The 13,264-nt window shown below is 39.1% G+C and overlaps 1 protein-coding gene across 2 annotated transcripts in view; it reads left to right on the top strand.

The window, feature by feature from the left end:
* EYA4 (EYA transcriptional coactivator and phosphatase 4) overlaps window positions 1–13,264 on the top strand; it is a 121,566-nt gene that overhangs the window by 92,888 nt on the left and 15,414 nt on the right. For both annotated transcript variants that reach the window (XM_075864307.1, XM_075864308.1), the window contains one exon: window positions 8,556–8,645. In XM_075864307.1, coding sequence (XP_075720422.1) covers window positions 8,556–8,645 — 90 coding nt within the window. The remainder of the gene's footprint in view (window positions 1–8,555; window positions 8,646–13,264) is intronic.

The following is a 13,264-nucleotide window of genomic DNA, read 5'->3' as shown; positions in this document are numbered from 1 at the left end:
AGAAACAGGATCCTGACCTGTCCACAGAGTTTAAGGCAGCACAGAGTATTTCAGGAGATGAGCGTGCAGTGCTGCTGTGAACTCTGCTCTTACCATTACGTAGCTCAGTCTGTTACCTCTCCTCCACTCCTGTCCTCAATAACACCTTCACATAATTGGCAAGTCACCACCCCGCACAAGATCTGCAAGCTCATCTCCTGAAATACTCTGTGCTGCTGTGAACTCTGCTCTTACCATTACGTGGTGACTTGCCAATCATATGCTGATCGTATCGTTTTAAAAAAGTGAAATATTATCGTTGTCGGCAGCACATCTCCATGTGTAAACACGGAGACACGCTGCCATCATAATAATAATGTATGGGGACGAGCGATCGAAGTAACGACCGCTCATCCCCACACATAGCTCCTTGTTACAGGAACAAGCAAGCGCCGATCAACGAGGTCTCATTGATCGGCGCTCGCTGCACCGGCCGATTGTCCGCCGGTGTAAAAGAGCCTTGACTATCCCTTGGATTATAGGAGCTCAACATGATCACAGCTTTATTCTGATTATACACACCATTGTTTCTTTAGTCTACTTTATTTAGAATCTCCATGCTAGAAAAGCCTTGTCAGTTTTGACAAACCCTACAAATGATACTTTATCCACTGACATCTATGCTATGATGGAATGCCTGGAAGCACTGCGCTTGGCATGGTGAACGTGGTATGTGGAATGATGGCCCTCAGAACTCCAGAGACACTCTTCTAGGAGGCCTGCAGTGGTAGACACCTGCTGTTTTTGCTTGGTGTCTTTGTATAGTTTAACTCTTTACTAGAGCAGACTTTATTGTGTACATCACCTCCCAAAACAATCATTTCAATCTACAAATCAAGTTAGAGGTCTCAAGTAAAACACATAAAAGCAAATGTAAGCTATTCATCTTCCAGACTAAGTGCAGAAGTAGTTCTTTGCTGCCTGCTGTAGCCTATCTGTATTTTCTTGATGAAATTATTAAAGCTAATATATCATCTAAAAATAATGAATATTTGCAAAACCTTAATATCGCCTATTTATATGACAATGAGGATGATATATCATCGTTATTTGACTTTAATGTGATTATTAATTTACCCTAATTCATTCCTGTTTACAAAGCATCAGTGGACCCTTTGTGCAAAGATGTCGTATTGAGGAATTAATAATCACGTAGAGTTCCTACTAAAGTATCGAATGGTCTGGATCCCTGGTCAATAAAATAAAAACCGCCATAGTTACGATACACTTGAGTTTATTTAACACATTACATTTGGACAGCACATAGCGCTTACATTTTTTTATCATGACCACAGCAAGGCCATTTGTCTCCGCATGGTGCCTCCAATCTTCAATTCTTTTCCGGGTATACGACACATCACTTGTGACGTGCCGTGTATGGGCTGTTCTGTTGTACAGCCTGTAATGCGCATGCGCGGTCCCTGCTGTTATCGAGAGAACAGCAGGGACCGTGAGAACAGCAGGGACCGTGCATGCGCGTTACGGGCTGTGCAACAGTACAGCCCATACACGACATGTCACAAGTGATGTGTCGTCTACCCTGAAAATAATTGAAGATCAACACAGCGGTCAGAGAGTGACGTCACCCGTCAAGTACCCCACAGCAGCATCTGGAAACGGGGGCCAATTTGGAAAATGTAAGTATATTACAAATGTATTTACATTAATAAATTACAAGCATTAACTCATAGTCATTTTATTTCGGAAAACCCCTTTAAAGGCAAACCTTTGAGAACAAATGAATCTTATGGTACAACTTCAAGCAGTGATGCCACAACAGAGGTGTAACTGCTTATTACTGATTTGATCTATTCTGTCACGAGCACCTATTTTTGGGCATTCAATTTCCCCCACTCTGAGATGCATAGAGCAGCTACACGAAACCCATAGAGGTTTATGGTGCCCTACTGTACCTCTGTATGCCCCTAATTTAATATGGGGGGTACAGAGGTTTTTTCTGTCAAATTCATACAGTATCCAACAAAAATAAGTCATGATATGCTTCATCAGATGCTATATTATTCTCCAACGGAATCATTGCTTTGTGCTAACGCACGATATAGCGGCACATAGAATGACTACGGCTCCATAGTACGGAGCCTTCGGGACTCCTTGTGCCATGGTACAGGTTCTGTGCACACAGCTCTGCAGGCTCTTAGGTACATTTTATATAAATTATTTAAAAGAGCAGATATCATGAGAAACGTAAAAACTGTTTGTTGAACTATATATATATATATAATTCCTTATGGCCACTTCTTGTTGATGTGGAGTATAATTAGATTTAGTGGATTAATAATAATACCCTGGAGTCTGGATTATATCTGTTCCACTCAAAATCGGTTCCAGCTTTTGTTGTAAATCCAGATAAATCGGCACTGTGACAGAAATACCATGTGGTACAAAATGTAAAACTGAAAGAAACATAGGATTAGTATTTTTCAGTCAAACTGGAGATTACAAGTCTTGGTTGCAAAATTGATACTAGCCTATTGGTTGACAGATAACCTAAGGGAATATCATAGTATACTAGTATATGCAACATATATTTTCCCTCTATTTACTACTGCCACATGGTGAATAGCAAGGCTCAGATTCTTGAAATTCTACTTAATCTATGCAGTTCCTAAAAAAATAATTTTCTATTTTTAGGGCAGGGTTTAGAATTAAGGAATTTATGGAAACTTGAATCTTTTATAATCCCTGAATCTTTTATAATACATCATCTCCACTTCCTTTATCCAACTCCGGACCTTATACTGTGAGAACGATAGGTTTGGGGAAGTTGCAGGGCTTCGGCTGTCATGTCTTTGGATGTACTCTAAGGGCTTGTCCACACGTAACGGAATTGCTGCAGAAAATTTTGGCTTCAATTCTGCAGAAAGTAGCAGAAATTCCGCTGCGGAAAAACCGCACCATTTCCTGAGTGTTGTAACTGCAGAAAATGGTGCGGATTTTGCTGCGTTTTTCTCAATGCTGAGAGATGGTGACATTTGCAATTCAGTCCATTTTCCGCAGCAGGAATTGACATGCTGTGTTACGAAAAATACGCATCGAAAGGTCAATTTCTGGTTGGAAATTTTACGCAGCGTGGGGATGAGATTGGTTAAATCTCACCCACTTTGCTGCTACAGTATTATGCTGCGTATTTTCCATCCGCAATTCCAAGATGTGAAAGCCCCCATTTTTTTATTTTTTTTGTCATTCCTTTCTAGCTTTAGTATACCTTTAAGAATTTAGGCTTTTTCCTAGGTTTCTGGAGTGGATTCTTTTAACTTTTCATGTATTTGGGTTTCACAAATCAGCATCTGGTGATTGACGAAGGGTGACATCATAGAATGAACTAGTTTTCTGTATGACAAAACTAGAAGTTCTGAGCATATGTTATTTGAATTTCGAAAAGCTCAAATGAATCCAAATGAAGCATTGCGGTAAAATGTAGAACCTTGCATAGTGTTTCATCTGCTGTTTGGGTTAAAGAGAAGCATAACTGAACACCTCATTCATATTCATCATTAACAATATAAACCACATCCCAACAGTTTTTTGGTCTGGCCATCTGGTCATAATTTTTCATCATTCACATGTGGTAATGTTACCTAAATACTGTGCTGTATGACTCCACTAAACACACAAAGGGTGTGCATGTCCTAAGGACAACTTCTAGGACTTCTATGGTGCCTTGCCTGCATAGTAGTGGTGCTCACTCAAAAGGACATTATTCCTATTATTCTTCAGTGGTGTAACCTGCACAGGGCAACCATAGCTAAAAAGTAAGAGGCAACCAGAAATGGGTGTGTGCAAAAAACGCTAATCCTGATATGATGATGGGCAGCACCAGAAGACGTGGCCCCATTGCCCCAAATATGATATTTTTGTATATAAATCCCTGTCCTCCTAAATCAGAAATCTATACAAAAATTCCCATTACCTATGATAGTAAGTTGATCAGTACAGGGTATTATAAGAACATGGTGATTTATGCTTTCATCAATTTTTTGCTTGCCTTATATTGCTGGGCAACAAAACCAGTTGTCGTGGACATACAAGTACAAGTATGGCAGAGATCCAGATCCTGAAAATTACCTTGCATAGTATACATCCTGGGCATCTTAAAAATATAGCCGTCATACAGTGCAAATGAATGTCCGTCATTTATAATGCTTTCATGTTAATGCAAAGACTGGAGCCTTGACTGTGATGACACTATAAGGCTTCCACACGTGTATTTTTAGATATCTACTGGAGTGACAAATTTTAGCACTGGTATGTGACCCATTGTGACCTGTCATTGATGATGATGTTTACAGATGTCATATCATTAGTTGTATCAATCAAATGTTCACAGATATATTGGAAATATTTGAATGGATAATGTTAAAGAGACTGGACTCTAAAAGCAAGTTCTTGATTGTTTTATGAAAATCACACTGGGACAGCAAACGCGTTTTGGATTCTATTAGACAATGGACCAGTAGAGTCCAAAACACGTGTAACAATACAGGACTAGTTTTTAATGAATTTAAAGTGCTGGTTCTTGAAGATTATTTGGATTTTCTAAGTGAAGTCTGATCTTGCTGTGTACTCAGAAGACCTTGGATTTCCCTTTCTTTTCCTAAACCACATGTGTAGTGTAAGGTTTTAAACCATATGGTGAAGTGTAACAGTCGGTTTCAATGGTGATAATGATGTGACTCAACATAAACTAGGCAGTAATTGGAATCAAAAGTAGGTTCCATTTGTAGACAAAATATTGTTTTCATCATAGGCATATATATGATAGACAAATAATGCTATATCTATTGTACAACAAACAAATCAGTGCACAAAGAGCAACCATTTAAACCTGGGAATGTATTTAAATAAGGGGTCGTATGAGAGTAGAAAACCATGACTGCTTTCTTCCAGAAACAGTGCCACTTTTGTCCATGGGCTGTGTCTGGTATTGCAGCTCAGCTTCATTCAAGTAAATGGAGCAAAGCTGAAATACTAGATACAGCCCATGAACAAGAATATTGTATTGCCAACAAATAAATAAAAAAGCAACTTTGCTTCCAAATTATCCCTGAAGTACTTTGGGTATGATTTACTAACACTGGCATACGACACCATTGGAAAGCTAGTGTGAACTTTTACTGTAGAATGTGCCATATTCCCCAACGTGGCACCTGCTTGGTATAATCTACTACCCCTTGTTCCGTCACTAACGAGAATTGTTGCTGAGGTTGGTGTTCATTCCTTATTTTGCAATGCTGATACATACAGGGCCCTATTGAGCACTGCTTGCGACATTAATATTAATTCACTGATAACTTATATGTAAATATACACAAAAATTCCACAAATAATAAATGCATATCTAATGATTGCTAGAATTCACTAATTAATGCCATTGAATTCCTTGTGGCACAGTACATATCACCAATAGAGGGTTTCAGCTATTGACATTGATGACCCAAGTTTCTACGCAACGTTAAAACACCACACCAATGTACTGCCCATGAAAGCAGCCAACCTGCCATCTGAACGAGCCATTAGCATGGTATGGAATGAGTACACCTGCAGCACATATCTTCTGATTATACCCGGGACATTGCTTATTAGCCTTTGACTCCTTTATCTCCTTTGTAGTCATATGTGGTGGATCACAATCCAGAGATGTAATATAAGATTGAGTACAAATCCTTTCTCAGTGGGGAATTGGGTTCAATAAAGTTTGGTAGATGAGACGGCACATGTGTTAGAAGTCTATCATCATCTGTTAAGTTTATATCGTACATTCCAGTTCCCTTATTAACAGTTTTTTCCCCGCTCCGTGACATTGATCTCTTGCTGGCATGTGTTAGTTAATCTTGTTTTAAGATTTTTCATATAATGGAGACTTGGGTTTCAGCTTTTCTGTATACATATTAGAAAGCAAAAATTCTAAAACACAATATACATCAATCATAGCAAATAAATAGCTGCTTGCATATATAACATGAGTACCTAACCCCAGAGTATATTGTCAATTAATCATAATGTAAAGTTTATTTATAATCTGTATGTTCAGCTTTGGTTGAAGTGGGTTTTCTCGTCAAGACAACTCCTTTCTATATTTCCCATTAGGACATATGGATGTCATTGAAGAGTGTCCCCCGCTTAAGACCCCATCTATTAGTCAGAGTGAAGAGCAGCTTACAAACAGCAGCTCTCTCTTTCTGGCAGACCTGGTCTATGTATGGAATAAACAGTAGAGATGAATGAATTTCCCAAAATTCGTTTCAGTCCGATCCAGTCAAATAGGCCGTCTGTTTTGATTTTGTCTGAATAAGTTGGATGCGAATCCAGAATGTCCTGATTGCCCTGCAAACTTGTGCCTGACACTTTGAGTTCTACTAGAACCGTATCCTTTTTCTAATCTGTAAAATGTCGGCCCTTACTTGCCAGTAGCCGCCATTTTGCCATGCATCTCAAACCTTAAAAAGTTTCGGAGTTCACAGAAGCCAAAACTTTTAGGAAATTTGGACTGAATTTGATTTGTGTAGAATCAATTTCCTCATCTCTTCATTTGAGAGACCATAGCCTCCCCCAGCGGTCACAGCTGATCTCTGGAAGGGCGGGATTGAAGCCAGATGTGCGCCAATTAGCTAAAACTGTAGGTCTAATCTGAATAGGGGTTATCCTCATGAGAAAACCTTCTTTAAGCTACACGTAGTTATTAGGGAATGGCAAAAATAGCAATTCTCTAATTAATACCTATTAGGGTATGTGCACATGGCTTATTTTCGACCGCTTTTCGGGCTGTAAATAGCCGAAAATGGCCGAAAAATTGGAAGCAGAACGCCTCCAAACATCTGCCCATTGATTTCAATGGGAAATACGGCGTTCTGTTCCGTAAGTTTTTTAGTAAGTATGTGAACATAGCCTTAGGGTATGTGCACACACAAAATAAAAAACGTCTGAAAATACGGAGCTGTTTTCAAGGGAAAACAGCTCCTGATTTTCAGCCGTTTTTTAATCATACTCACGTTTTTCGTGGCGTTTTTGACAGCCGTTTTTGGAGCTGTTTTTCTATAGAGTCAATGAAAAACGGCCCCAAAAATGTCCCAAGAAGTGACATGCACTTCTTTTTCGTGGGCATTTTTTTTCCGTGGCCGTTTTGAAAAACAGATGCATAAAAACGGCCCTTCAGAACAGAATGCCGTATTTCCCATTGAAATCAATGGGCAGATGTTTGGAGGCGTTCTACTTCCGATTTTTTCAGCCGTTTTTCGGGACGTTTACGGCCCGAAAAAACGTCTGAAAACACTACGTGTGCACATACCCTTATTGTTGTTTCTCTCTTTACAGGAGTGATAATAGAGCAGTGACACTGCAAGGAATTGTAACTCCCTCCTTCTACCCTGCTCTATCACCCGATCACTTCTATTTTAGCAGTGCATCGAGGAAATTCTGGGAACTCAGGTTTAGTGAACTGAAAGTTATGCATTCAAGAACTATTTGTTAAAATCATTTATGATAAATAAGATATTATTTTAAAAGGTATATCTATCCAATGTGCATAACTTCCTATTTCTGCATCGTGATTTTGATAAGTGTTTCAAAAGTGGTACAAAAACTCCAAAACTGAAATGGTCTTGGAGCATAATGGCCTACAAATAGTATACATTTATCATCAGGAATTAATGGGAGTCTTAATTGTCCGATACCTTTGGATGAGTTCAGAAGTTACGGATTTGACACCGATTTTCGTTGTGGATTCCATACTGAAATTCTGCATGAATTTACAGTACAATACAGGTGGGAGTTTTCAAAAGCCCATTCACATGAAGCAGAAAAAAAAATTAAATGCGAATTCAGGGCATGCCGCAGATTTTCGCCGCAAATTCGCCTCAAAATCTACATCCAAATCCACACTTCTACGTGTTTTAGCCTTAAATTATAATAAATGCAGGATGACATGATAAATATAAATTGAGTGTGCAACTCCAAATCTAACTCAACCCCCCAAAAAAATTCAGTGAGCTGAAATGTAACCCTTCCTTACTCCTTAGTGAATCCTAGTTGTTTCTCTGCCATATTGGACTTGAATAAGTGTAACGTGATACGACACGTGAGATCTGTGACTGGCCAGAAGGGATCATTGAGGGGCAAGGTACAACATTATAACAGTGATCTTCATTTTGGCTCCCCATATCGCCACTTCCAGGGGCCTAGTTCTGCATTATTAGGGAATCTTATGGTTTTCGCTATAGTTTTCCTGCTACTTTAATTTTATGATGTGTTCTCGGTAGTAAATATTCAATAGCATAGCAATAAAGAGACATGAGTGAAAATAAAGGGTGCAGACAGCGGCAGGAAGAACATTGTGCCAACACCAGCGTTGACACAACTCTGGAAGCACTTTACCAGCTTTTAAAGTTTAGAGATTTCAAAGAAACTGAATAAGACAACTGTGATTAAATCCCCGATGTGAATAATTTTAGTCAAGTTACATATCTCATTGAGACTTTGTAATACTTCATGTTTTAAAGGATTCACCAACAGCTGTGACTCTTGGACTGCGGATGGAAGAAATGATTTTCAACCTCGCCGATGCACACTTATTTTTTAATGATTTGGAGGTAAGCCAGAATCTTTGGTGTATGTGTTACTAAATTTGGGCTGGGAGTGCTCACCCAAACAGCTGTTGCTTTCTCATTTGATGAACAGAGATATAAACTGAAGTGTTTACCAAACAAATCTCAGTCAGTCTCTTACATGGCGGTAATGTGGCGTTTATTTCCCACGTTATTACAAAATTGCAGAAAAAATGCAGCAAGATGTACAGGTGTACTTATCGTGTACAGTTATTCACTTTTATCATGTCCCTGCATTCAAAATTCTGCTGCTACATGTTTATGCTTAGTTTGCGAGAGCTCACATATCACCTTAGCTCCCTGCTGGTTCAGTGTCTGTTTGCAGCAGCGTGTGCCTAGTACATAGTGTGTTATGAGGTGTTTGCATCATGTATATGATGTCAGAAAGCAGAGGTCATGCAGAACTATCAGGTAACACAAATTTGAATGCAGCCTTTGTCCCCATGACAAAACTATTCAAATTAAAATATAGGCTTAATATTTAACCTTCAATAGCCCCAAATGGTTTTAACATACGATTACCAATGGCAAATGATGTTGTGATCCAGAAAAAAAAGACCACATATTTTGATGCATAATTGGTTAATAGTATAAAGATATAGCAAATGTTTGATTGGCCGCTTTATATTATCGCATTTGTTGATCTTTAGATTTGCAGTGAGAGGAGTTTTTGGGAGTGAGGGTATGTTCACACGAGGGCGTCCGTAACGGCTGAAATTACGGGGATGTTTCAGCCTGAAAACATCCCCGTAATTTCAGCCGTAACGGCATGTGCAGGCGCTTGAACGCCGCGTCCATTACGGACGTAATTGGCGCTGCTATTCATTGGAGTCAATGAATAACGGCTCCAATTACGGCCAAAGAAGTGACAGGTCACTTCTTTGACGCGGGCGTCTATTTACGCGCCGTCATTTGACAGCGGCGCGTAAATTACGCCTCGTGTGAACAGACAAACGTCTGCCCATTGCTTTCAATGGGCAGATGTTTGTCAACGCTATTGAGGCGCTATTTTCAGACGTAATTCGGGGCAAAAAAGCCCGAATTACGTCCGTAAATAGGCCGTGTGAACATACCCATAAAGTTTTCATAGCCTTATATAAAGGAAGTTTGAGATGGAATTAGTTCAAGATGCAATTTTAAATTGGAAAGCAAGATGCATGGGCAACATGGGCTCTGTCAGTGACTTCTAAAAAATATTCAAAGCTTATCTATTGTTAGAAAAAAATAAAAAGTAAAGAAAACACTCTTTAGCCAATTGCACATTAGAGGTAGTGCAGAAAGAAATGCTTTTGGTTGTTTCTGTAAAAAAAAATAGTATGGCAAACACCACAACAAAAACTGTGACAAAAATGACTCATGCAAATTCCCCTATATGAGTCTCACACACAGGCCGAGACAGAGACTATAAATTATCAACCCCATCCCCCCCTTCCCTCTCCTCTCTTTCTTGTCTCCAGTTACTGTGTAAGGCTGGGTTCACACGACCTATTTTCAGACGTAAACGAGGCGTATTATGCCTCGTTTTACGTCTGAAAATAGGGCTACAATACGTCGGCAAACATCTGCCCATTCATTTGAATGGGCTTGCCGACGTACTGTGCAGACGACCTGTTATTTACGCGTCGTCGTTTGACAGCTGTCAAACGACGACGCGTAAAAATACAGCCTCGTCAAAAGAAGTGCAGGACACTTCTTTGGACGTTTTTGGAGCTGTTTTCTCATAGACTCCAATGAAAACAGCTCCAAAAACGGACGTAAAAAACGCCGCGAAAACGGCGCGAAAAACGCCGCGAAAAATGCGAGTTGGTCAAAAAACGTCTGAAAAGCAGGGTCTGTTTTCCCTTGAAAACAGCTCTGTATTTTCAGACGTTTTTGGTCACTACGTGTGCACATACCCTTACTATATAGGAGCTTTTTGGTAATTGAACATTTAGGGCTTGTCCACACGTAGCGGAATTGCTGCAGAATTTCCATCCGGAATTGCATAACACCATAACACAGTAGCAGCAAAGTGGGTGAGATTTAACAAATCTCATCCACACGCTGCGTAAAAATTCAGAGCAGAAATTGACCTGCAGTGCGTATTTTTCGTACCGCAGCCTGTCAATTCCTGCTGTAGAAAGTGGATTGAATTGCTGCGTTTTTCAGGAGATTTCACCATCTCCCAGCATTGTGAAAAATGCAGCAAAATACGCACCATTTTCTGCAGTCAAAAACGCAGGAAATGGTGCTTTTTTGCCATAGCGGAAAGTCTCCTACTTTCGACGGAATTGCTGCAAAGTTTTCTGCAGCTATTTCGTTACGTGTGGACAAGCCCTTAGACTAGGTCTACACAGAGACTTTGGCCACGACACAGGTTGCCCATCCAAAAATTGCTGTGTTGCGCTGCGTACTTTGCAGTAATGCAAGTGAATGTGGTCATTTTGCGACCCACAAGTTGCTACAACCACAACACCACAGTCTCAAGGATTCCAGCGGGTTTGGATTTGGAGTCGTGGTCAGGACTAGTTGAGTTTTGCAGAGCGACTTTCATTACCTGCCATTCAGGCAGGGCGACACAGCAATCTTTGGCCGAGCGACCTCTATTGTGACCAAAGTCACTGTGTAACCCCAGCCTTACAGGGAGCCTGCTGACTAGGGAAAGGGAAACTACAGACTACCTAACAAGATGTCCCCATGATAACACTTCATGTGACCTGGCAGCTCAGTCTTATCAGAGTAATATTGGATAGTTTGCTATGTGGCCAATGACAACCCTGATCTGTCAGAATAGAGAAAGTAACGTCTTGGGGACAGGCATTGAGACTCCTAACACATAAAGAAGCTTTTATATAGAAATAAACTTTACGCTCTACTGGTCTTGTGTATTCTACCTATTTTGCTTTCTATAAATGAACTTTAGTATGTGTCTTTATGATCTTGTCCACAGTTTACGTTATTACTGTTTACAGGTGTTTTCCTGCAATTATACAATTGTGCATGACATTCTTTTTTAATTCGTAAATCACATTTAAGACATTTTCCATGCAGCAGATGTATACTAATAGGCAGTGTAATAGTTTGGTATTAGTTTGCTTGTAATATCCCTTCAGTTCTAATAAAACAAGCATGACACAGATTACCCCTGCTTCAGAAGGCTTTAAGGCTAATGGAAGAATATTATTACAGCTATCTGCTGCCCTTGAGATGGTAAAGCCCTCTAACCATCAGACAATAGGGTTCCTGGTGGCTGCAATATATGTGTTTTCCAAGTCATTTTATGTAGTTATGCAGCATATTTTGGTTATTTTGGTTAATTTGTATGTTGGGTTGGTTTATTTTGTTTAGCAGTTGCCATAATGTATAAAATACCAATCATGATATGTCAATATATAAACAATTTTGTATGATTTTTGTATGTGTTCCCCTTTTGAAAGATCACCCAGATAATTAAAAATATTAAACACAAAATTGTGTCAGGGAGAATCTTGAAGACTGAGATGAGCTATTTGCTAGTGAACATTTGCATCGCTGGTGAATCACGATTGAGTAGGTTTTCCTATTACAGAATCCAATTCTGCCCACACAATAGAGGCTAACATATGGATCTGTACTACAACATCATTGTTTTTAAATGGGGGGAATAGAATTCTGTAACAGGAAATTCACCAGTAAATTGTCTCAGCATTGCTCATCACTTTTAAATAGGTGTTATAATGCAAAAACGATATAACGTACTAGTCCCCCCAACAAAAAAAAAACAAAACAAAAAAAAGACTGAAAAATGATAGATTGTTATATTTGTATCATCTGCCTTAACAATCATTTCTATAAGATCGTATGTTATTGACGGTATGTGTGGAAAAAGTAGATGTTGGTGCCATCTTCTGGCCAAGAGTTGTTATACATACGACCAGTAAAGATGCATCACATTGCACATACACGGATTACTCACTTTCACACACAAACACACACACACACACACACAAACACACACACACACACACACACACACACACACACACACACACACACACGTGTATGTATATTTATATATATATATATATATATATATATACACAGATGTGGCCAAGTTTATCTTGACTGATAATTTGCTGCAGCGTGAAATCACACTGCAAAAGCCATTGAAAAGTCACTCAAATTGTCAAGATAAAGTTTCTTGACGCAATGGCCAATTTATTACAGACACCCATCTAGTAGTGCAGCGGACCACCGTTGGCATAGCATATATGTATATGTATATATATGTATATATATATATATATATATATGTATATATATATGTATATATATATATATATATATATATATATATATATATATGTATGTATATATATATGTATATATATATATATATAGCGAAATAAAATTTGCAGCACTCCAATGTGAAAAAAATGGTGGTTTATTCACTCCAGATACAACAGCAACGTTTCAATCCTACAATAGGATCTTTATCAAGCCTGATAAAGATCCTATTGTAGGATTGAAACGTTGCTGTTGTATCTGGAGTGAATAAACCACAATTTTTTTCACATTGGAGTGCTGCAAATTGTCTTTTGCTATATCTTACATTCCGTCCGAGGATCGGGACTTTTTGCTGGGCA

This window comes from Rhinoderma darwinii, chromosome 4 (genome assembly GCF_050947455.1).
Source record: "Rhinoderma darwinii isolate aRhiDar2 chromosome 4, aRhiDar2.hap1, whole genome shotgun sequence".
Classification (NCBI taxonomy): domain Eukaryota; kingdom Metazoa; phylum Chordata; class Amphibia; order Anura; family Rhinodermatidae; genus Rhinoderma; species Rhinoderma darwinii.
This window is presented reverse-complemented; position numbering and strand designations above follow the sequence as displayed.